This window comes from Sitophilus oryzae, unplaced genomic scaffold (genome assembly GCF_002938485.1).
Source record: "Sitophilus oryzae breed Bouriz unplaced genomic scaffold, Soryzae_2.0 scaffold_172_pilon_pilon, whole genome shotgun sequence".
NCBI classification, from domain to species: domain Eukaryota; kingdom Metazoa; phylum Arthropoda; class Insecta; order Coleoptera; family Curculionidae; genus Sitophilus; species Sitophilus oryzae.
Window position 1 is genome coordinate 5,409,897 of NW_022146424.1, and position 26,064 is coordinate 5,435,960.

Below are 26,064 nucleotides of genomic sequence, written 5' to 3' on the forward strand. Positions count from 1 at the left end.
CTATTTTCTTTCTCCGTGGTACTGTCCGATGGAGTCATCCTCAGCATACTGACCGTCATCGATGCCATTCTTTAGATTCGCTGACGGCCAAGGATCTTGGTAATACGGATCTCTACAACAAACTCCGGTTGTGCCTGATTCACGATCACGACAAGCCTAAATTAAGAAAATTATTTGTTATATATATTTAAGACAGATACTCTATTTCTTACTGTCGTTGCTGCTTTTAATGACTGCTGTTGAGGGCTCAAAACAACAGGCACGGGACTAACAAAACCGTCAGCATTACAGTAGATTTCCTGGACGCATTTCAAAGCAGCAGCACAGCCAACAGGTATTCTAGAAGCATCAGTTAAGTTCGTCAATTGAACGTTACTACCCGATCCAGTTTTGTCAGGTATCCTGGTCGGAGATGTTGGTCTAGGTCCAGTACTGGGTGGACTAAAAAATATAATCATTATTATTATTACATAAAAAAATTAAAAATACAAGTGAAAACTAACCTAGAGACAGGTGGTGAAATCGGTGTCTGTCTTAGAGGAATGCATTGTCCATAAGGTCCAATTCTTTCTCCCAGGCCGCATTGTGGACCAGATGGCGGACTTGGTAGACTAGGCGAAACTCCGGCACTAATACATTGACCAAACGGACCTGGTTTTTGTCCTGGGCCACATTGCGGTCCAGATGGAGGCGGTGATGGTGGACTAGGTGGAACTCCGGCACTAATACATTGACCAAACGGACCTGGTTTTTGTCCTGGGCCACATTGCGGTTCAGATGGAGGCGGTGATGGTGGACTAGGTGGAACTCCGGCACTAACACATTGACCATATGGACCTTGTTTTTGTCCCGGACCACATTGCGGTCCAGATGGAGTCGGTGATGGCGGGCTAGGTGGAACTCCGGCACTAATACATTGACCAAACGGACCTGGTTTTTGTCCTGGGCCACATTGCGGTCCAGATGGAGGCGGTGATGGTGGACTAGGTGGAACTCCGGCACTAACACATTGACCATATGGACCCTGTTTCTGTCCCGGACCACATTGCGGTCCAGATGGAGTCGGTGATGGCGGGCTAGGTGGAACAACGGCACTAATACATTGACCAAACGGACCTGGTTTTAATCCTGGGCCACATTGCGGTCCAGATGGAGGCGGTGATGGTGGACTAGGTGGAACTCCGGCACTAACACATTGACCATATGGACCTTGTTTTTGTCCCGGGCCACATTGCGGTCCAGATGGAGTCGGTGATGGCGGGCTAGGTGGAACTCCGACACTAATACATTGACCAAACGGACCTGGTTTTTGTCCTGGGCCACATTGCGGTCCAGATGGAGGCGGTGATGGTGGACTAGGTGGAACTCCGGCACTAATACATTGACCAAACGGACCTGGTTTTAATCCTGGGCCACATTGCGGTCCAGATGGAGGCGGTGATGGTGGACTAGGTGGAACTCCGGCACTAACACATTGACCATATGGACCTTGTTTTTGTCCCGGACCACATTGCGGTCCAGATGGAGTCGGTGATGGCGGGCTAGGTGGAACTCCGACACTAATACATTGACCAAACGGACCTGGTTTTTGTCCTGGGCCACATTGCGGTCCAGATGGAGGCGGTGATGGTGGACTAGGTGGAACTCCGGCACTAACACATTGACCATATGGACCCTGTTTCTGTCCCGGACCACATTGCGGTCCAGATGGAGTCGGTGATGGCGGGCTAGGTGGAACAACGGCACTAATACATTGACCAAACGGACCTGGTTTTTGTCCTGGGCCACATTGCGGTCCAGATGGAGGCGGTGATGGTGGACTAGGTGGAACTCCGGCACTAATACACTGACCAAACGGACCTGGTTTTTGTCCTGGGCCACATTGCGGTCCAGATGGAGGCGGTGATGGTGCACTAGGTGGAACTCCGGCACTAATACATTGACCATATGCACCTTGTTTTTGTCCCGGACCACATTGCGGTCCAGATGGAGTCGGTGATGGCGGGCTAGGTGGAACTCCGGCACTAATACATTGAACAAACGGACCTAGTTTTTGTCCTGTGCCACATTGCGGTACAGATGGAGGCCGTGATGGTGGACTAGGCGGAACTCCGGCACTAATACATTGACCATATGGACCTTTTTTTTGTCCCGGACCACATTGCGGTCCAGATGGAGACGGTGATGGTGGGCTAGGTGGAACTCCGGCACTAATACATTGACCAAACGGACCTAGTTTTTGTCCTGGGCCACATTGCGGTCCAGATGGAGGCTGTGATGGTGGACTAGGTGGAACTCCGGCACTAACACATTGACCATATGGACCTTGTTTTTGCCCTGGACTACATTGCGGTCCAGATTGAGCCGGTGATGGCGGGCTAGGTGGAACCGGCACTAATACATTGACCAAACGGACCTGGTTTTTGTCCTGGGCCACATGGCGGTCCAGATGGAGGCGGTGATGGTGGACTAGGTGGAACTCCCGCACTAACACATTGACCATATGTACCTTGTTTTTGTCCCGGACCACATTGCGGTCCAGATGGAGTCGGTGATGGCGGGCTAGGTGGAACTCCGGCACTAATACATTGAACAAACGGACCTAGTTTTTGTCCTGTGCCACATTGCGGTACAGATGGAGGCCGTGATGGTGGACTAGGCGGAACTCCGGCACTAATACATTGACCATATGGACCTTTTTTTTGTCCCGGACCACATTGCGGTCCAGATGGAGACGGTGATGGTGGGCTAGGTGGAACTCCGGCACTAATACATTGACCAAACGGACCTAGTTTTTGTCCTGGGCCACATTGCGGTCCAGATGGAGGCTGTGATGGTGGACTAGGTGGAACTCCGGCACTAACACATTGACCATATGGACCTTGTTTTTGCCCTGGACTACATTGCGGTCCAGATTGAGCCGGTGATGGCGGGCTAGGTGGAACTCCGGCACTAATACATTGACCAAACGGACCTGGTTTTTGTCCTGGGCTACATGGCGGTCCAGATGGAGGCGGTGATGGTGGACTAGGTGGAACTCCCGCACTAACACATTGACCATATGTACCTTGTTTTTGTCCCGGACCACATTGCGGTCCAGATGGAGTCGGTGATGGCGGGCTAGGGGGAACTCCGGCACTAATACATTGACCAAACGGACCTGGTTTTTGTCCTGGGCCACATTGCGGTCCAGATGGAGGCGGTGATGGTGGACTAGGTGTAACTCCCGCACTAATACATTGACCATATGGACCTTGTTTTTGTCCCGGACCACATTGCGGTCCAGATGGAGGCGGTGATGGCGGGCTAGGTGGAACTCGCGCACTAATACATTGACCAAACGGACCTAGTTTTTGTCCTGGGCCACATTGCGGTCCAGATGGAGGCGCTGATGGTGGACTAGGTGGAACTCCGGCACTAATACATTGACCATATGGACCTTGTTTTTGTCCTGGACCACATTGCGGTCCAGATGGAGTCGGTGATGGCGGGCTAGGTGGAACTCCGGCACTAATACATTGACCAAACGGACCTGGTTTTTGTCCTGAGCCACATTGCGGTTCAGATGGAGGCGGTGATGGTGGACTAGGTGGAACTCCGGCACTAATACATTGACCAAACGGACCTGGTTTTTGTCCTGGGCCACATTGCGGTCCAGATGGAGGCGGTGATGGTGGACTAGGTGGAACTCCCGCACTAACACATTGACCATATGGACCTTGTTTGTGTCCCGGACCACATTGCGGTCCAGATGGAGGCGGCGATGGCGGGCTAGGTGGAACTCCGGCACTAATACATTGACCAAACGGACCTAGTTTTTGTCCTGGGCCACATTGCGGTCCAGATGGAGGCGCTGATGGTGGACTAGGTGGAACTCCGGCACTAATACATTGACCATATGGACCTTGTTTTTGTCCTGGGCCACATTGTGGTCCAGATGGAGTCGGTGATGGCGGGCTAGGTGGAACTCCTGCACTAATACATTGACCAAACGGACCTGGTTTTTGTCCTGAGCCACATTGCGGTCCAGATGGAGGCGGTGGTGGTGGACTAGGTGGAACTCCGGCACTAATACATTGACTAAACGGACCTGGTTTTTGTCCTGGACCACATTGCGGTCCAGATGGAGTCTGTGATGGCGGGCTAGGCGGAACTCCGGCACTAATACATTGACCAAACGGACCTGGTTTATGTCCTGGGCCACATTGCGGTCCAGATGGAGTCTGTGATGGCGGGCTAGGTGGAACTCCGGCACTAATACATTGACCAAACGGCCCTGGTTTTTGTCCTGGGCCACATTGCGGTCCAGATGGAGGCGCTGATGGTGGACTAGGTGGAACTCGGGCACTAACACATTGACCATATGGACCTTGTTTTTGTCCCGGACCACATTGCGGTCCAGATGGAGGCGGTGATGGTGGACTAGGTTGATCTCCGGCACTAACACATTGACCATATGAACCTTGTTTTTGTCCTGGGCCACATTGCGGTCCAGATGGAGTCTGTGATGGCGGACTAGGTGGAACTCCGGCACTAATACATTGACCAAACGGCCCTGGTTTTTGTCCTGGGCCACATTGCGGTCCAGATGGAGGCGCTGATGGTGGACTAGGTGGAACTCCGGCGCTAACACATTGACCATATGGACCTTGTTTTTGTCCCGGACCACATTGCGGTCCAGATGGAGGCGGTGATGGTGGACTAGGTTGAACTGCGGCACTAACACATTGACCATATGGACCTTGTTTTTGTCCTGGGCCACATTGCGGTCCAGATGGAGGCGGTGATGGTGGACTAGGTGGACCTCCGGCACTAATACATTGACCAAAGGGACCTGGTTTTTGTCCTGGGCCACATTGCGGTCCAGATGGAGGCGGTGGTGGAGGGCTAGGTGGAACTCCGGCACTAACACATTGACTATATGGACCTTGTTTTTGTCCTAGGCCACATTGCGGTCCAGATGGAGGCGGTGGTGGTGGGCTAGGTAGACCTCCGGCACTAATACATTGACCAAACGGACCTTGTTTTTGCCCTGGGCCACATTGCGGTCCAGATGGAGACGGTGATGGAGGGCTAGGTGGAACTCCGGCACTAACACATTGACCATATGGACCTTTTTTTTGTCCCGGACCGCATTGTGGTCCAGATGAAGACGGTGATGGTGGGCTAGGTAGAACTCCGGCACTAATACATTGACCAAACGGACCTGGTTTTTGTCCTGGGCCACATTGCGGTCCAGATGGAGGCGAGGATGAAGGGCTAGGTGGAACTCCAGCACTAACACATTGACCAAACGGACCTGGTTTTTGTCCTGGGCCACATTGCGGTCCAGATGGAGGCGGTGATGGTGGACTAGGTGGAAGTCCTGCACTAATACATTGACCAAACGGACCTTGTTTTAGTCCTGGGCCACATTGTGGTCCAGATGGAGGCGGTGATGGTGGACTAGGTGGAACTCCGGCACTAACACATTGACCATATGGACCTTGTTTTTGTCCTGAGCCACATTGCGGTTCAGATGGAGGCGGTGATGGTGGGCTAGGTGGACCTCCGGCACTAATACATTGACCAAACGGACCTTGTTTTTGTCCTGGGCCACATTGCGGTCCAGATGGAGACGGTGATGGAGGGCTAGATGGAACTCCGTCACTAACACATTGACCATATGGACCTTGTTTTTGTCCCGGACCACATAGCGGTCCAGATGGAGGCGGTGATGGTGGGCTAGGTGGAATACTAATACTAACACATTCACCATATGGCCCCAGCTTCTGTCCGGGGCCGCATTTTTCTGAAGAGGTTGGATGTAAACTACTCCCAGTACTTATACATATTCCATTAGATCCAACAATTTCACCTTCTTGACACTCAGGTTCCGTGCCAGTTATTTTGTTAGTTTCTGTTGTTGGAAAGGGTGGTAAATAACCTTCGGTCGGTCGGTTGGAGTATCGATAATCATTTTCATATTGAAGATTGCTTGATAAGCTTGAGACTGCTTCCGGATCAACTAATGGATAAAAGGCAACGGCCCTTATAGGTTTGGCGGTTGAAATTCTTACCGAACCGATAATATTCAGTTGGGAGTTTAATTCACCCAGATATTGTTCCTGAAATAAGTTGCTTTAAAAATAGGTTGCTAATTAAGAAAGAGTTAATTGTATACCTTGGTCTCTAGGTCTGTAAGACCTGATTTTCCATTAGTCGTAAATAAGTTCTTTACGTGCTGTAGAACAGATTTTGGATCTGAACTTGGCAAATTACAACATACTTCTGCTTCTCCACAGAAATTGGCCTAAAATAGATATTTACGTTATACGTCCGGTAAATCACTTATTACAATATGAGTGAGATATTTATGTATTATTACAGAATTTCAAGACAAATACTGTAAAAGTTAATAAACTAATGACATACAATGATTTATTTTATTCTGGTTTTTGATTTAATATACCCAGATTTTCTTGTTATTAATCAGCTATAAACATAAATTTTTTTAAAACTAAACCTTCTCCAACCCAGTGTGAGTACATATTAAAGTAAAACCTCTGACGAGAGCAATTATCACAGAAACATTCTTATACGACGAACGACGATACTCGGCGGCTAGGCGGAACTCCGGCACTAATACATTGACCAAACGGACCTGGTTTATGTCCTGGGCCACATTGCGGTCCAGATGGAGTCAAAAAAACGAAAAAAATATAAAATAAAATATGATTGTCTGGAGAATTATGGCATAGGCCTTTATTTAGAATTACAACGAAAGGTTTTTCTTTTTGAGAAATTATATATTTTGTAATTACAATGAGAGAGATTGTTAGATGAATTTTAACAACCCAACTATTTTAATTCTTCCGAGTGGTGTTACTTCCTAGGTTCACGTTTGCTTGTTAAGTGCCGAAACATGTCGCCTCCCTTCTTTTTTTGAAGCAAATTAAATTTAAATAAACATCTTAAAAGATTGTGGGTTATTTGTTCCCTACCCCTCGTCAGAGGTTTTACTTTCATAAATATTTTTTTAAAACTGACCTTGTTGAACCGAGAAGTATTCGTAGCTACTCCATCGACACATTTTCCGATTGGAACGCAAACTTTGGTCTTTCCAACACATAACGACCCATTATTATTTTCAAGCAAATCCACCGGAATAGCATTTTCTTTTTTAACTCCTTTGAATGGTACAGATGGCTGAACCCCAATGAACCCATTGTCGTCCTGAACTTTGTCACCATTAGCTAGAATAATATTGATTAAAGGTACTGATTGATTTGAAACGCAATTTACAATATATTCACTTACCAGCGTGTGCAAGAAAAGGATTTTGCGACAAATCAATATCGTTTTTTATTATTGTAACAGATTGTTTGCCGGGTGACGTTATTAAGGACTCTGTTTCTTTGATTTTCAATTTACCACTTAGAAATATGTTCTTTTGTAAATCGATGGGTTCAGCTAATTCTTTGTTCGAACTAGGAGAGCTAGCAGACTTTGATTTTTCGGTTTCATTTAAACAGTTACCTGGAAAAAGAAAAAAATATAGTATACAGGGTATTCCGGAAACTTTGCCAGCATATTCTGCAGAAGAAAATAAATAAAAAAGTTCGTACAAATGTATGTCTTGGAAAATACTTAGTTTCGGAAACACAGGGTGTAGAAGTTTATTTTTATTTCTATTTTTTTTTAAATAATTTCTGAAGCATCGTCAATATTTGGATGAAAGTTGGTGTCTGGGAGTTTTTAACATGAGAAATTTGAAATTGATATCAATATGACTCCTGTTTGCAGGGGGCGCCAGTTACGTGTGTTTTAACTGTTCTGAAGAGTAATAACTTTTATATATATAGCCCGTACCTGTATAAAACCACCGTGTGGAAAAAATATAAATTTCCGTGTTTTTTTAAGTAAAAAATGTCTCTTGTTAAACATCGTTACGAGCAACTGTTCTCAAGATATTTAGAATGGAAATACATGTTGAGTAGATAGTTATTTGACTGAAATGATAAATTTGGGAACTTTTTATTTTTTTAAATTGATCATAAATTTTTCTTCCAAAAATGATGATAAAACAGTTTCTGTTGAACTTTTTAATTTATGTCAGTGATGACAGGTATTAATAATTTCGATTTGAAATATCTCGAGAACCATTACTCGTAGCGATTTTTACCAAGAGACCTATTTTACGTATAAAACGTCGCAAATGTATATTTTTTTACTCAATAGTTTTATACAGGTACGGACGAAAAGTTATTACTCTTTAAACCAATTAAAACACATGTAAGTGGCGCAGGGCCGTATCTGGGGGGGGTGTTTTGGGGGTTCAACCCCCCCCCCGAAATTATGGCCGAAAATTTTTAAAAAGTAATGATCATTAAGTAAGTAAGAACGAAACAAAAAAGAAGAAGAAGAAGATGGATGAATATCAATGACTAAAGAATACAAGGACATGTAACGCCCATATACGGGCTGCAGCAGAATTTGTGACCTTAGACGCCAACTTTTTAGACATAACGAATGAATCATCAGCTGGTCATCAGCGACAATTTTGGCGATTTTTAATAGTTGGTTGTGTGTAGTGAACTTTGTATAAACTTTATTACAATGGTAATTTGTTAAGCTTTCAAGTGTAAAAGGCGCAATGATAAGAAAGAGCCAGAAGTTACGTTTTATAGGGAAATAAACAGTCCCCTACACCTTTTTAGCGTTTTTTATTGAATTCGATAATTATTTTTCTGATATTATATGTACTTGATATGTACTATACGTCGATACTAGTTATGTACCTTTTGTTAACATTTTAATACGTTTTTTTTTCGTAATTAATTAGTATGATACCACCCGATACACCATAGGCGTAGTGAAAACATATAATATCAAAAATATAAATATCCCTTCAAGCGGCAATGTTAAGTAAAATATGTGCCACGGCACTGTTTGGAAGAATGGTCACAGTTTGGTCTCGGGTGCTATTTGTCCTTGTATTTTTAGTCATTGATGAATATACATTATACACCCTAACCTCACTTTTCCACTTTGAAAGCAAATGTTATTTTCGATTTTCGACTTTCAACATTCAAGTGTTTAAAACAGCAAAAGAAAGGACAAGATTTTGAATGTTGTGTGTTTTGCTGGTCATTAACGTGATTAACGTTTGTTATGGTTCTGCTATTAGACAATGAATTCTTGGGCTATGACACTTTAGCGGCAGAACTAGACTTGTGGCGGCAAAAATGGAAGCAGCTACCTGCAGTCGACCGACCTAAAAACGCCATCGAAACGATAATCGGACTGTAACCAGTGTATATTTCCAAATATATACATTTTATTAATGATCTTAGCAACTCTACCAGCGTCAACAGCTACACCAGAAAGGTCTTTTTCAACCCTAATGCCGCAACCGCGCATGCGGTATTCGGCGATCTCCGATCGGGGCTTCGCCGATTTCCTATGTGTGTGGATGAGGAAGTCGGAGTTCGGCGACTCGATCGGCTACGAGAACGAGCGCTCATCTCTATGTTGTTGCTATCAGAGCCCGCATGTGTGGATGGAAAGGCGAAGTCCGATCACGAGCGTTCGGTAGTTGACGAGCGCTAGGAGTTCGCTAAATGCCGCATGTGCGGTTGCGGCATAAGACGATTGAAGGACTTCCTACGTAACTCTACAGGTCAGGAGCGATTGACAGGACTTGCTCTATTAAGCGTACATAGAGAAATAAATATCGATATCGAAGAGTTAGTCAATCGTTTTTCCAGGAAAAGACCAGTTTATCCTTTAAGATTAATAATTTTTACCTGTTACTTTTTAAAATTTTATTTTCAATTAAGATTTGAGTGTAGCCCAAAGCGATTTTTTATTATGCTTTTTTCCTAGCAGCTTTTGTACCCCTCCCCCCCCAAGCCGAACCCCCCCGAAATTTTGGTCTAGATACGGCCCTGAAGTGGCGCCTCCTACAAACAGGAGTCATATTGACACAAATTTCAATTTTCTCATGTCAAAAAACTGCCAGACACCAGTTTTCATCCAAATATTGACGTTACTTCAGATATTATTTTTTTTAAGAAAATCGAAATGAAAATGAAGCTTCTACACACTGTGTCTCACGGTATAGAAGTTTCATTTTTATAACGTCGATCCGTTCGGTAGCTACGGGGCATCCGTAAGAGGATAAACGAAATTATCTCTTAGCGCCCAATTCATGGCCGTGCTATAAATATTTTAAATAATATTACTTACTTATGCAGAAATTTCAAAAATACCTAATCAGTTTTTATTTAACATTTTTCCACATTTTTGAGACAATCTTTATAACAAAGAAAAAACTAAGAAAAAAAACAATAAAAAATTAATAAAGTCACGCAACGATTTTACCGATAACGACTGCACTGTTCTCATTCTCAGAAAAAAATAGACGTTGCGTTCCACGTCTCTAGGTATCGATCTTTAAAATATGAAATATGTTGCTGTTTATTTAAATGTGTCTTGTAGTAAATTGATCATACCTCAATACGAGTATTGTGTCATTCTTGAAATTCCTTTCATAAACATAGATCCAGTAGACGTACTTTATATGATTCAATCTTACCTTCTGCTGAGCATTTCTTGAAATATTTGTAGGATGCTTTCAGTGGGCTGTCTTCTGCCATCCACCAAAAATCTTTTGGATTTTTCGACTGAAAAGCTTTACTAATTCCTTGGTCGTCTTTAGTTACATGACTCACATCTCCTAAAACCGTGCCTAATGTTATTAAACCCAGGAGCAGTGATCGTTTCATTTTGTTTCCGAGTAGTTCTGAAATAAATGAGAAATAAATTATAAGAAATTAATTTATTATTTCGCTTTTCGGGGCGAAGTAACTTTTTATTAAAGTAAGTAAAAATGTTGTGCGAAGGAATGTATAAAGTGCATGATTAGGAGAATTTACAACAAAAATGAAAATACAGAGTGTCCCAGAAATAAGTGTAAGTATATATGTGTAAGAAAAAAAATGTTAAAAATTTTATATTTTTCTTGAATATCATTTTCCGCAAAATACTAAAAAACTTTTGAGTGCCTTGCTTGTTCAGTTTCGGGAAATTTATTTATATCTAGTGCTTCGAGAGAATGCAATGTTGCCTCCTCCTACGTTATCCACATTCTGTAAGTTATAGATTGACATTTTCAAATTTCTACAAAAAAATACTTAAATTAATTTTAATTTTATTCATTGTAGATTTTTTGACATTATGTTCACTATTTTCGATAACAATGATAAACCATAAGCCATATTATTATATTAGTCATCTGCAACTTTAAAAGCTATAATTTTTTTCCGCCATACATTCTTGTATATCTGGAAATTCCAGTCGTAGATTGTCTGACTTAGAAATTTTACATAGTTAAGAAAAATGTATGTATCTCTGAGTTTATATTTAATATATACAAATGTATATATTTCGGATTTTATGAATCATTTTTGGCAAAACATGTTTAGTGCCGATTAAAAGTTGTTTCTTTATATTTTGTCGATTTCGGTCTCCTAGATGAAATAGACGCAGTTTTATTAATTTGCCTTAATCCAAGTTTAATAGTAACCTTTAACTATGTTTAATATCATTAACTGTTAACTGACCAAAGTGTTAAATAACTACTAAATGATTCCTCATCAAAAAATATGAAAAAAGTTCATAGAAACATGGGTGCGAAAATATATAGTTATAAAGTTACAGGATTAGATTAGATTCTTAAAGGTGGCTTTCGGCCTGATCCACTGCGATCTTTTCAGATCTATTATCGTGGTCCTCTTCTGATCCTTGGATTACATTCTCCAGTCCTATCCTTTTCACAAAGTTTAGCAACCTGGAGACTGAATCCCTCCATGTAGCTCCCTGGCAATGGTCCATCATTGCCTATTACCGAGAACTGCACATTTGTCAGGCTGTCACACCGACATAAAATGTGTTCTGACGTTTCTTCTTCAGATTGGCAGAACCTACACATACTTAGCTTCGTCTGTCAGTCTCATCAGTTTTAGATGCCTATTTAGCTTACAATGCCCTGTTAGTGGACCTACTACAGCTACAGCTTTGACTGTCTTTCTGTCCTTGCTTATCAAATCTACCGTGACTTTTGGCGAATGTTCTACAATGAACCTTTTCGCCTGTCTCTGCCCTGGTGAGTTTCACCACCATTCTAGAAATTTGTTGGCCACCCATTGTTCCGTGGCCATTCTCGTGACCGCCTTTGCAACGCCGCAGAAGGGTTCTGGGCCTATGAATGGCATTGATGCTTGAATGGCTTGCTTGGCCTTTTCATCTGCCTTTTCAACAGTGCTACATTCGCCTAAAGTATTCAGAGCACGCACACAGTCCCACGCTAGTCTAGAACTGACCTCAGCGGAGCCGAGTGCCTTTAGCGCCGCTTGGCTGTCTGTGAAGATGGCCACAGAACGATTTGTTCTTGAAAGTTACAGGATGTTAAACTATTAAAAATGAGGTGCTTTATAATTATGTTAAATATCATTATTTTTTTTAATTTGATGCAGATATATTTCATATCAATTAAACTTTTAGTTACGTAATTGAGGGCGCAAATTTTAAGTTCATTGTTGCCACCCATGGACATATTCGGCGCCGTGCTGACTAACTGGAATTTAAATTTCGCACTGGGGATTCAGGTGGTAGCTCTGCTTAGTGTTGCACAAGAGTCTTGAAAAAGTCTTGCAAGACCAAGACTCTTGCAAGAAATTCAAGACAAGACTTTCAAAATTTCTTGTCTTGAATTTCAAGACAAGACAAGACTTTAATATGCAAGAAATTTCAAGAGTCTTGCAAGATTTCTTGAATTCAAGATTTCTTGAAAGTTAGAAATGATACTTTTTTTAAGTGATAATTAGGTCTTTGCGCAAGTTGCCGGGTTTATACAACATTTACATAGTCGTAATCACAATCATAGTCATAATAATAAAAGTTAAACTATCCACTTCTTATAAACCTGTTGACATCTACCATGAACTTAGCCTTTAATTATGTTACCCAACTTCACTGATATAAAAATTATGATTATGAAAATGTTCTATAAACGCACATTAAAAGTGCGTTGTGATTATGACGATGATTAAGACTGTGATTATGATTACGACTTATGCAAATGTTGTATAAACCCGGGATTAATATTGACCAGTGTTCATTTTTTTTTCTATCATAGCCAGTATTTTATAGTTGAGAATGAAATAAAAAAAAGTCGAGGCAACAAACCGTATATTGGTAATTGGTATTCTACACAAAATTATATTGGTATAATGGTATTATAAAAAAAATGTCACGGTAGTTGAAACTAATGGTGGGTTCGTTGAGTACGCTATTTGCGCCGTTTGGTACTCCTTTTCATGCACGAAATTGCTCCGCGAACAAAAAGTAGTATCAAATAGCGCAAATAGTACTCTAGCATGACCTTTCCGTACACCCTGTGTCCAAACTTCAATCAATCAAATTCACTTCAATCATCAAACAACAAATCTTCCATAATAAAAAAAATAAAATAAATAGAACATAATAAACTACCAAGAATTAATAACTAGAACTAAAAAATGAACTTATGGAAATTCATCTATCCAGGAATTCAAACAAATTAAACTTCTTCCCGATTCTGAATTTAGCCGGTTTCTGTGTTTCCTTATTACCAGTGCTGCCTGCCTTCGTAAAGAACCTTTCTGCGGGAACAGAAGTAGCAGGTGTACAAAAAAAATCACGAGCCATTTTTTACAGCACTGAAAATATGGCACTATGGCTCTGCCACCATGCTAAAATATCTGTTTTATCGTTCACTCTTTGCATAGATAAATAATTTTGAAGTTCATTTTGAAAACCACTATCAGTATTGACATTAGAACTACAACTACCAAAACTACCTGAATGTTCGTCTTCAGACATAACAAATATTGAATTAAAATCAATATCAAATTCATTAACAGATGATGAAACGCTTGGTGTATACTTAAATCTCTAGGTTTGCACATCATGCCGTCAAAATAATACATTTTTAGAATTTCTTCAATTTTTGCCATTGATTACAGTTGAAGGTTGGAACCTTTGGTGTTACACAGCAAAATAAAAACTATTATTATAAACTACTGCTTAGTTTATAATCATCTGCTGATGATGCTAACATGGTTAGCGCAACGCGCGTCCAGTGTAAAAGTAAAAGTGTTTTGGTGTATTGTGGTGATTTAGTGTTTTTATTTTGCCATTGACCGTTCCTCTAGACTTCTACCCCAAGACGTTAATTGAAACACTTCTTTTTTATGGCGTTTTTTATGGCTTTACTTTTTCAAGACAAGAAATTTCAAAAGTCTTGCAAGACAAGACAAGACTTTGCCATTCAAGAAATCTGCAAGACAAGACTTTGGAAATTTCTTGTCTTGAATTTCAAGACAAGACAAGAAATTGAGAGATTTTCAAGAGAAGAATTCTTGTCTTGTACAACACTAACTCGGCTGTAAAAAATGTCAAGTTGCCGCATTTATTTATTTATTTCCTGACATTGTCATTCATTTTGATACTTTAGTTTTGTATTACGAGTTTTTGGTTTAAATAAATAGTGTTGTGATACTTTAAGCTTAAAAATGTTTCCTAGCAGACCTTACAGTCGAACATTGTTCTTCTTAGAACCTCTTTTAGTGCGAAGTGTACAATATAGCTTAATAGCCGTAAAAAACTCATCGCAACTTTATTAGAATATTTTAACGGGAAAGCGGTAGTAATGGTCCTTTATGTCCCTTAAATGCTATTAAGAAGGTGATTTTTGTTGATGTAAATAATAATTGTTTATATATATATATAATTAATTAATTTTTGTTTCCTAAAACATTTTGATTAAAAGAAAATATATAAAAGTGGACAACGCTGTACCGGCCAAGCTTAATCACGTGACTAAAAGTTTATTTGGTATGAACTGTATACTATTGAACATCAGTGCTATAAATTTTAATAATAATAAATAAGATTAAATAATTCATTTATTAATTCTATTTTTATTTTCAGTTTATTAATTGTGATTAATAAAATTACGTTTATTTCATCAAGGAGATTGAAATAGACAAAATATCAAGATACAACTTTTAATCGGCATTAAACGGTCTAAACAATTTTACTAACAAGAGAAAAGAAAGTATTGCACGTCCCTGGTGAATATGTCGACATTTTTTTAGCATAAAATATGTTGTGATTTTCAAAATTTCATTCAAATCGCCCTTGAAAAAATTACAATAAATCGAAAAAAACGAGACAGCATAAGACTTAAAAAATAAATCTTATTTTTACATCAGGAACTTCCCTACGAGTGATAGCACATGTTTTTGAAACACCTTGTATACCAACATTTAAATTACATACAATGTTTTTTTATTACTTTTAATTTCCATTGCTATTCTTAGATTCCTATACTAAAAAGAATAATAACGATATGGGACTTTAAAAAAATTTAATTGTAAAATATTACCGTACCGGCTCTCCACTGATGTCATTCTGTGTTCCGTTCGTATTTTGCATGCAGTATTTTCACGATTTAGCTTTAGATTTAATGGGTACTTATTTTTATTTTGTAAAATAAATTTGTTTTATTATCTGTGATGATTGCACGGCTGCATAATAAGCTCAGGAGATCCTGGACTGGAAAGTTCAAGGCCGGATCATTGGCGAGTTCATGACACCTGTATTTGCAGCATTGGCAATTAAAAAAATCATAGAGTGACCCAAACATAGAAAAGGCAAATTTTAAAAACGATTGATTTATTCTAGCCGATAAGTATTGGAATTTCTTAAATTTATTGCCAGTCAAACGAACAAAATCACAATAGGGTGAATATGCCATTAAGTAGTCGGACATACACCAGTGGTCACACAAAACGTATTTACTGGGAAATAAGTTAAAAATATGGCTTAGTATTAGTTAAAAATATAGCTTATTAATTTGTAACTGAATTATTTGTCTTTTTAGTATATCTTTCTAAATTAAAAATGAAAGTTCCCATTTATCATTTATACGAGGGAAATCAAAATGTTGATATTTTGGTGAAAGTTTGAAACACTCTGTAGAATATGTTAAGACAGCAAGGAATTTAAAAGTAATTTTATCCTCTAGGTACATACATCCTTTCTCGATAGTTTATTTTTTGGTTCATCTCAATAGCTTTATTTTTGTTGGAGATAGTCGCTTTTGAAGAAGACACTAACATTTTTTCATATTTTTTACAATAAATTCGCTCGAGTACTCGATTATTGAAATAACCCACATCACTCGATTATGAACTATCGATGCAAGTTACGAGTTACGAGCGACGAACGCAAGCGATCCTATCGAGCGAATTTGCTATACATATATTGCAGATTGGCAATATTTTAACAGTATTTTTGGTAAAATATCTTCAAACAACAGATTGTTCTTTTGATCGGGACCGCATTGTTAATTATAGAATTATACGACGTTATCTGTTACGTAACTGCGTGACAACATTTTACCACCTACATCGACAAGGCTTCGATGCATGATCAAGCGAAACTACTCGTCACCACAGCTCGTCACTTATCGCTTGCCATTAGCCATTATCATCGAAAGAATATGCGCTCTGCGCACGCAGCTTACTGCTTGGCGTTACGCAAGAACGGTAAACTAATAGGATTGCTCATCCTCATAAGACGTACGTTCGCCTCTTCCCGCGCTTCAGCTGACAGTTGTGACGTCATTGTAGCCCTTGTCAAAGCCTTCGTGGCCTTGTCATGATAGTGTGTATTATTAGTTGCCTATGGTAAACTTATAAAAATAACAGCTGAGAAATTTTGAGTTAATTATTTTGTCAATTTTAAATGTGAAAAAGGTGTCTTTAAAGTTTTTAGAGCTATAGAGTGTATAAATACGTTCATTTTGTGTTGTGGATTGTGACAAAGTGCATACTAAGTGCCCACGATTTTGTTTATTAATTATTTTAAAGCAAAATATGGAAGTACTCTAAAAAGAATGCTTGCAAAAGGTGATGCTGGGAACTGCTGTTCTTATAAATGCATTATCCGAGTATTTAATACGATTTATACAGTTAATTTTCTATACTGCATACATATAAGGTGTAAACTAAATAATGAACGTTTTGCATTCGGTAACCAATAATGCACGTGTGTGTATTATTGGTTGCCGGATAAGGACTAATAACAATGACAAGGGCTACAATGACGTCACAAAGCGAGTAATTTTCGCATGCACCTGGCGGACACTTTTGGCTGAATGAGCAGTCCTATTAGGTTAACTGTTCTTGGGCGTTACGAGCAGGTTACGAGTATAAGCGACGGCGCGGCGACGGCGAAAAACCGTATCTTTAAATACGAACGAAATTTCACTCGAGCGATCACTCGATTATTGAAATCGCTTGAAAATCGAGTATTCGATTATTAAAATTCATCGGTTTTCCCCATCACTACTAATAACCCCAAAAAAAAATAAAGCTATTGAGATGAACCAAAAAGTGTAAACTATCTAGAAAAGATTCACCTAGATGATAAAAGATTCACCTAGATGATAACATTTTCAAATTCTTTTTTTTTAACATATTCCACAGAGCGCTATGAATTTTCACCAAAATAACAACATTTTGTGTTCCCTCGTACAATTGACAGATGGGAACTTTCATTTTTAATTTAGATGGAGGTACTACTAAAAAGTCAAATAATTTGGCTACAAATTGCTTAAAGGATCGTCAAAATCCGTCCACTAGAACACATACACAATATATAAAACTTTAAAATACATCAAAATTTTAAGGTGCCCGTTTTTCGTGCCGGTGAGTATATTTCCACCATTGTTAATCACTCTGTAGATGCTGGAAAAAAAAACAATGTATAGTTAGTCCAGCTTTTATACAGGGTGTTCCTTAATGATATGCTAATACTTAACGGAGTGATTCTTGAACCTATTCTGAGAGACCTATAAGAGAAAAAGTTCATATGAATGTATGTCCTAAACATCCTAATTTCTAAGATGCAGGGTAGTAAATTTTTCTACTTTTTTTCATAACGTGTTTACATTGGCTATTTTTGGAGAAAAAAGTGGTACCAAACCAAACCACTGACTTCTTTTAAATAAAAGTTATTTTTGAAATCTCAATTAATTGCTAAACATTTTATATCTCTTGATTTTTTTCGTCGTTTGTTTGCTCAAAAAATTAAAGTCAGTTTATTTCAGGGTCAAATCGCTGAAAATATGACGTGGTGACTGTTGTCTGGAAATCATTTCTGCATCGGCTGGAAGGAAATTAAGAAATAAACCAATTTTTTTGTATATTTAAAAAAAAACCTTTTGATGCATGGAAGACGTGTATCAAATATACAATCAGAAATATTTGAAAAACATCCAAGAATCACCTCCTTAAATGTCATTAAGGAACACCTTGTACATCTTTTTGTTCAGTGCGTTACACAAAGAGCAAATCTGTACTATCCGCCAAAAAACACCCGGTTTTTTTTGATAAATTCTTACATCTTCTAATTAAGACGTGTGAATCATTTATCTAATTATAAAGCTCGAATATACTTATAGAATTAACCAAAAAAAAAGTAAATAAATTGAAGGATGCTAAGAAAAATAACTTGGCTAACCTGTGATGACGTAATTAGCATAATCGAATGTTTTGCTTTACAAAAAAAACTAGACGCGATGATGTCTTCATCTTTGTAACGGAGTTTATATCTAATTGATTCCGGTTGTTATTGCTTTTGTGTGAACGTGAAATTATCTATATTTATTTTTATGGATCCTTCTTAATTATTTGACATTTGATGTGTGATTTCTTGTTTCCTTACATAATAATGTTAACTAGTAACAAAATGTTGCATGAAAAAATTGGATTATGAATTGGAACTTTGTGAATTTTTGGTATAGACTTGGAGCATTCTCCCGCCGCGCCGGTAGTACCGCTATCGGAGAATATCGTTAACAATAGCATAATTATTCTAAAAGCGTTAAGAAGTATAATTTGTGAAAATTCTAAACAAAATTAAAAAAAGAGTATATAATTTCCAAAATGCTCTTGAGGCGTTGCTAATCCTGTGCTGAATTTCAGAGTCGATATTGGCCTTTTGCGAAATCAAACTGCCGTATGCCGAGGTAATTAAATTCCGCTATATATTCCAATAGTTCTTCTCCGATCTTTATAGCATTGTTGTGATCTTCCGGGGGAGTGCACATGATTTTAATTTTGTCGATGTTCAGCTTAAGGCCCAAAGCCTCGTATGCCCAGGTATATGTGTTCAACATTTCTTGTAATTGCTGTAAAGTTTTTGCAACTAGAGCGCAGTCATCAGCGTATTGAAGTTCTGTGATGAATTTTGTACGTGTTCTTGCCCTGGATCTTTTTATGTTGAAATATATATCTGTATCTAATGACCAATTCTCTTTCCTGCAATTTACTGTCCATCACTGTAATGGAGAGCACTGCCATGAATACGTTGTATAGGAGAGGCGCTAAGACACATTCCCGCCCAACTCCGGTATTTGTTAGGAAGGGATCGCCCAGTGATCCATGATGTGAGAAAAGTGTTATATCACACAAACCTTGGACGGCATCCATAATTGCACTATTAAAAACTAAAATACTTAAATATTATGACAAAGCCACGATTTCACACTGAACCAAAAGTCGACATAAATATAATGAAAAAGTTCATTAATATAATGAATTAAATCATTAATTTTGAGCCGATGAAGGATTTCATTGGCACAATGAAAAGTAATTCATTAACTCTATGAACTTTAAGTTCATTAAATCAATGAACAGTGTTCATTAATTTGAAGAACACATTCATTGGTACAATGAACAGATTTCATTAATATAATGTACCTAAATCCCTACATTAATGAACCGTATCATTAATACAATGAAATAATTTCATTGTAATAATGAACCGTATCATTAATACAATGAAATTTATTTCATTGTATTAATGAACCGTTATCATTAATACAATGAAATAATTTCATAACCTATTTAGTTATACATTTAAAAGTCGACTCTATTAGTAACTCTTGTTACACCGTGTAATCGATGATGAAGATCGCTGTCATTGATATGAAATATCATTGATAGTCATTTCCCAGCCAACTACCTGAAATAATTCTACTATAAATATATTTCCATTGGAACAAGCCCTTAGCTACAAAGGTAACAAAATTACTAATAGTGCTGACTTACTTACGAGCACAGTAAATTTTTCCATTAGGGATTATTAATAAAAAACAAGTGCAATAAACTAATAATAATTTATTAAACTCGATATAGCATATACAAATTAAAAATTAAAAAAATCGAATCGACGAAGAGAATAGTAATGTTATTATTAATTTTAGGGTAAATTATTATAAGAAAATTAATTTACCAGTCGATATCCTGAGGGATTTTTCTTCATTATATTAGCTGTATCCTTAGACTTGATAACGTCTAGACGAATTTGCAACAGGCTTTCCAAGTCGCATCAAGTGGGTTCGATGTAAACTGTCGAATTTAAGGGCTTGAAGGCAGGTCTCAACATCTTCTTTCGGTTCTAAAAGACGTATATCTTTTATATCTTTTTATATCTTATCTTGGTCCAGAGCCAGTACTGGGAATACCCAAATGTATGGCCCGTAGTGCATTAAAACTCTGGATCAGGGAAAAGCAGAATGTCCACTGGAGAAACAGACAGGGGTACAGGCACACCAAGGCTTTTTATCCAAGGACTCTAGCTCCAAAACTGAAAAGAACTATTAATTTTAGCAGGAATAAATTGCGGATTACAACAGGCCTCTTGACAGGACATATAGCTATTGTTACCTGAACAAGCTCAAATCTGTATCAAGAGTCTTTGCTGCAGACTCTGCGATAAAGATCACGAAACAGCGGAGCACATAATATGTCACTGTGAGCTCTGGATCGTTAAAGCGACACTTTTATTTGGGAAAGCTAGGCTAGAACCGGAGGAACTATGCTCCCATCCTATCAAGGACCTGCATAAGTTAGTGCAGGGCACAGGGATAGGAGAATGGGTGCAGATATAGAAAGGGGACAAACACAATAGGCCTCACAGGTCGCAGTGTTTCCGGCAGAGGACGGCCCCTTATTGTGGAAAAAAAAGACATATATCAAAATAATTAAAATGCCAAATATTAAAACAACATTCGAATTTACCATAATCAGTTCCATGCCTCGACTTGTTACTATGTTTTTCTTCTTTTTGTTTTTTATCTTCTGAAACATATTTGGAAACCGCTGTTTTAATGAATACCCACACCAGAGATCTCACACAGCGGAATTTGATTTGACAACACAACAAATTAACTACAATACGATAGGACTTTTATTTAAAATATTTAAAATATTGAAGAGAACACTTACCGCTCTAATGAAACTAAAACGGCCCACACATTATACGATTTATCGTACTGCAGGTTGTACAACACAAATTTGATTCGACCGTTTGAACGACATATCGGACGCGCTGTTGTCCACAAACTTAAACTACAACGGGCCACACATTAATACGATTCGTCGTACTACATAAATATACGACAAGTTGATAAAACCGCTGGAACGACAGATCGGATCCGCGTTTATTCACTAACTAAAACTACCATTTGATGTTAATCACCAACAAGTAGTAGTTTTATTTTCCATTCATTTTGAATTCGGTATTGTAGCATCTGCTATTATTTCTTTTAATTTTTCCAGTAGGATAGAGATCATAACTGGCATTTCTTTTTTGTTTATTTAGGTATTCCTTACTTTCACATCCCACAAACAAGGTTGATTATGATAAATTTCTATAAATTCCGCCCAAAACTTCTCGTTGGTATCCATTTTTAAGAGATTGTTTAACCATGTGCAACGAAAAATGTAAACGATCTGTCTGCGACACATAGGGTTTGGAACACAAACCATCAAATTATATACTACTGCGTTGTACTACAGATTTTCTGCATGCCATACTTCCGTACGATACGACTTTGTCTTACTACAAGTAGTACTACAAAGCCTTTAACTATTCAACCATTGATCCAACGGTCGAAACGATTTGATGTTGTACAACTTGTAGTACGATAAATCGTATAATCTGTGGCCCGTTTAAAGCGTCACTGCATAACTCAACCACACAGACGTTATTAAAGTGCCAAAGTAACCGATAAACATGGCGGACATTTAAGCCCTAATATTTTATTCATGATATTAATAACCGCGTACATTAATATAATGTAGTGTGTTCGTTATATTAATAACATTGTTCATTGTCACAATGTACAACTCATTAATCAATGATTTAGTACATTAATATAATGAATATGTGTTTATTAAAGTTTCAGCACTAAAATAAAAAACGCGTTCATTGGGACAATGAACGTGTTCATTATATTAATGAAAATCTTACATTAATTTAATAATCAGATTTTCATTATATTGATGAAATTAGATTCATAGTATTAATAAATCGGACATCGATCTATGATTAACAAATCATTATATTAATGAAAAAAATCATTGTCCCAATGAAACAACAGTTAATAATCAATGTTCATTAATATTATAAACAATATTTTTTTCAGTGCAATATTATTTCAACGTAATCTACATCAGGACTGCGTGAAATACAGAGCAAAAACTTCTAATTTTTGCCGCATCGAGCGCTGCGGTCGGAATTTTTAAAATCAACTGAAATGCACCAAACCTTTCGAATAAATATGCGAAAATTTATGTTTTATTTTAATAACAGATAAAACAAAGTCTGGACCGATTTCAATGACTTTGATTTGTTGGATTTTGTGAGTGATAAAAAGATCTCACAAGTTCCAAGCACAGATTGAATAGCTACATAAGATGCAACTTAAAAATAAAAACAATGCAATAAATCTAATGCTAGGCATACCTAAATTGGCTGTAGAATAATCTACAAATTGTATGTAAATTATATGACCTATTATATTATTTAGACAGTTACTCAACAGCAAAGTATGTCTTATAAATCAAAATTATGCAAATATTAATATGAATTCAGCCTTGTTGTTATAATCCGCCAAAACCTTATATATATTTTTATTATTTCTCAATAACCAGGCTTCTTACTCTAGCCAGCCAAGAGCCAATTGACAATATTTATTAATACTAATATTATTACTAATTTTATGATTAAATGACAAGTCCATTATTAGAAATCGTTCCGAGTCCTTGTGTCACTGTAAAATATGAGATAATACCTCTTCAAGGTATGCAAACGTAAAAAATTAACAGTTATTATTAAGTTATTTATTTTAACGTTTGCCAGCATCTTTAATATTACGATTGCTTGGGACGGTAATGGAAATCGGCGTTTCGTAATATTTATTTTTTATTTATTTTAACTAAATAATAATTATTTAGAAGAGTCACCGGCACGAATAACAAACAATTTAAAATTTTGATGTATTTTAAAGTTATAGTTACACAATATAATATAATAAGTTGTAGGTTCACAATATTTGCAAAAATGCACATTATTTCCATATTTCATTGAGGATGAACTAAAAATTTTTCAATATTTTAATATGAGACATGAAGAATTTGCTTAGCATATTGAATTTCTAATCTCCTCTTCCAACACACTTTTAAGGTATGCGCACACTGATCAGAGCCGCACGCGCCGCATCGACCGAAAAAAAAAATTGTTTGTGTTACTTTGAATAAAGGTGCGCACACTAGCCAGAGCCGCACGAATCGCATCGACGAAAATGCGGCCAGCATTATTGGGCCAGAATGATTTTCGGTAAATGCGGCTAGTGCTGCTGACGTCACACGCAATTCCTTCCACTTTACGTAGGTAGCCGAAGAGGAGATTAGAAATTCAATATGCTAAGAAAGTTCGCAAATTTTTTATGGCTCATTTTGAAAAATTTTTAATTTATCCTAAATTAAACATGGAAATAATGTGGATTTTTGCAAATATTGTGAACCTATAACTTTCGATTCTTTCTCGTGATTTCTTCTTCTTCTATTAACAAAGAGCTTATAATTATTTCTTGTTCGTGGTCATTCATTGTCGAGAAATATTAAAAAACACGCTTATCACCGCAGACAAAACTCTGGAAGCGACTGATGAGAAATTCGATTGACAAATACGGGTGTAGTAGGGGCAAAAAGAAACAAAATAGCGAATAAAGCTCCGCGCGCACTGAAGGGTTATCGGCGAGAGCGAGCGGCGCGAGCGGCACGAGCGGCACGACCGGTCGGAAAGTCGATTGTAGCCGCGCACTGGAGTCGCACGATCCACGGTCGAGAGTGCGTCACCAGCATAAATTTGAGCATAGACGAGGAGAAGTTTATTCAAATTTAGTCAAATTCATTCGGCATTTCAAAAAATTATAAAGTACCGTATGATCGAAAAAAAACGGCGTCCAGTTGGCTGGGAAATGAACATCAATGACATTTCCCATATAAATTTACATTTAAAATGACAGCGATCTTCATTCCATAGCCATCGCTGACGCCGTTTTTTCTCGATCATACGGTATTATTACTATTTATATTTGTATGCAACTTTTTATATTTTATGCTTTATGATGGAAATAAATATTATTTAGAGCTTAACCAAACACACATTAATATATTTAGATCTTAACAAACCACATAAAATTAGTGAAATAGAGTGGAAGATGGGGATAAAATATACTACATGACTTTTAGCTTGACCGATTTTAACAAATTTGGTATCATTCAAAAGGGTTTAATTTGTTCTTTAAAAACAAAGCTAGATATGAAAAATAGTCAAATAAAACTTCTATTTTTAGTTTTTTAATCTAAATAACTGTCATTACAAACATTTATATATAGCTTTTATTTTAAGTTTTTAAAATCTTTGTTTTAAGTCAGTAGTAAATAAAACGAAACTTGTGTTTACATTTTGTTTAATGAATGACGTTTAATGATTGACCCGGGCGGCCGCCCGGGGCGCCGGAAGTGAGGGACGCCATGACCACAACTAAAACATTTAAAAACAGTAATCTAAACAAATAGTAACGAATATCCAGTTCAATAATTAATCGGTACTGTCAATTTCCACATTAACACATTAGCTATTACCACACCACATAGGGAAGAATATCTGACTAAACATTATAAACACTATACTATATCCTAGATGTATCTATCCTATTATAATTTACTGAAATTATGCTCAAAAAAATCCTTAGCACGAAAGCTTTGGGATAGTTTTGATTTCTTCTATTCTATATGTTTTTGAGTGCTCTATCCGAAACTGGTATTTGCGAATTCATTTTCGTGGAAGAATATTAAACAAAATTAAATAAAAAAAATATAAATCGGATTTGTTCGTGGCATTTTTATAACTCAAAAGCTAACAACTTTTTGTAAATAATCCTTCTTTCTATAATTCTCGTTTTTATAAATTTCTAAACAATGTTTTGGGTCAAGAGCCAACAAAATTAACAGTTTTAGACTGACCGCTCAAAATTGCACTTTTTCTAGTATCCACACCCTTTATTTGTTATTAATGGCTGATATGCCCTAAAGTTATATGTGGCAAATATTCATGCGCCAGAAGCTGAAGAGGATCCCGATATCCTTATTATCAAAAAAAACTTATAAGTTTGCCTCATTAATTAAATTAATTTATTAATAGTAGTGGGAAAGATATCAATCTTTTGGTGGTTTTGATTGTTCCGGATTGAATATGTAGTAATACACTGAAAATGGTAGCAAAATCGTAGAATTTAGAGGAATCACACAAAGATAAGAAAAATAAAAAAAATGATGCATCTCAAAAAATCTAAAAAAAAATCTCTCTCTAAATGCATCTCAAACACTGGCTGATCCTCATTTTGCAGTCGACAAATCTGTCTGATCATAATTCATAATACTGATTCTGCACTAAATATGTAATTGTTTGTGAAAAAGAAAGGAAAATTTTCTTAATTTCAGAAAGGTGATCTTTTTTCTTTCCACTTCGGATATTGAAATTATTATATACTGTAGTCGTGTTCGGCATTATGCTCTGAGAAATATAGATAAACAAAGAACAACAGATATAAAG

The 26,064-nt window shown here is 37.7% G+C and overlaps 2 protein-coding genes across 2 annotated transcripts in view; both read right to left on the reverse strand.

Moving 5' to 3' along the window:
- LOC115881563 (basic proline-rich protein-like) lies at positions 1–2,348 on the reverse strand. Its single transcript, XM_030899105.1, has 4 exons — positions 2,344–2,348; positions 504–2,285; positions 213–441; positions 1–156 (listed from the first exon to the last, which is right to left on the reverse strand). Exons 1-4 carry the CDS (start codon positions 2,346–2,348, stop codon positions 1–3), a joined length of 2,172 nt encoding a protein of 723 aa, XP_030754965.1.
- Positions 2,295–26,064, reverse strand: part of LOC115881487 (collagen alpha-1(I) chain) — a 30,536-nt gene continuing 6,766 nt past the window's right edge. The window contains exons 2-6 of the mRNA XM_030898982.1: positions 10,580–10,786; positions 7,300–7,518; positions 7,030–7,235; positions 6,164–6,292; positions 2,295–6,107 (exon numbers count right to left, since the gene is read on the reverse strand). Of these exons, the coding sequence (XP_030754842.1) occupies positions 2,379–6,107; positions 6,164–6,292; positions 7,030–7,235; positions 7,300–7,518; positions 10,580–10,769 (4,473 nt within the window). The 5' untranslated portion in view covers positions 10,770–10,786 and the 3' untranslated portion in view covers positions 2,295–2,378. The remainder of the gene's footprint in view (positions 6,108–6,163; positions 6,293–7,029; positions 7,236–7,299; positions 7,519–10,579; positions 10,787–26,064) is intronic.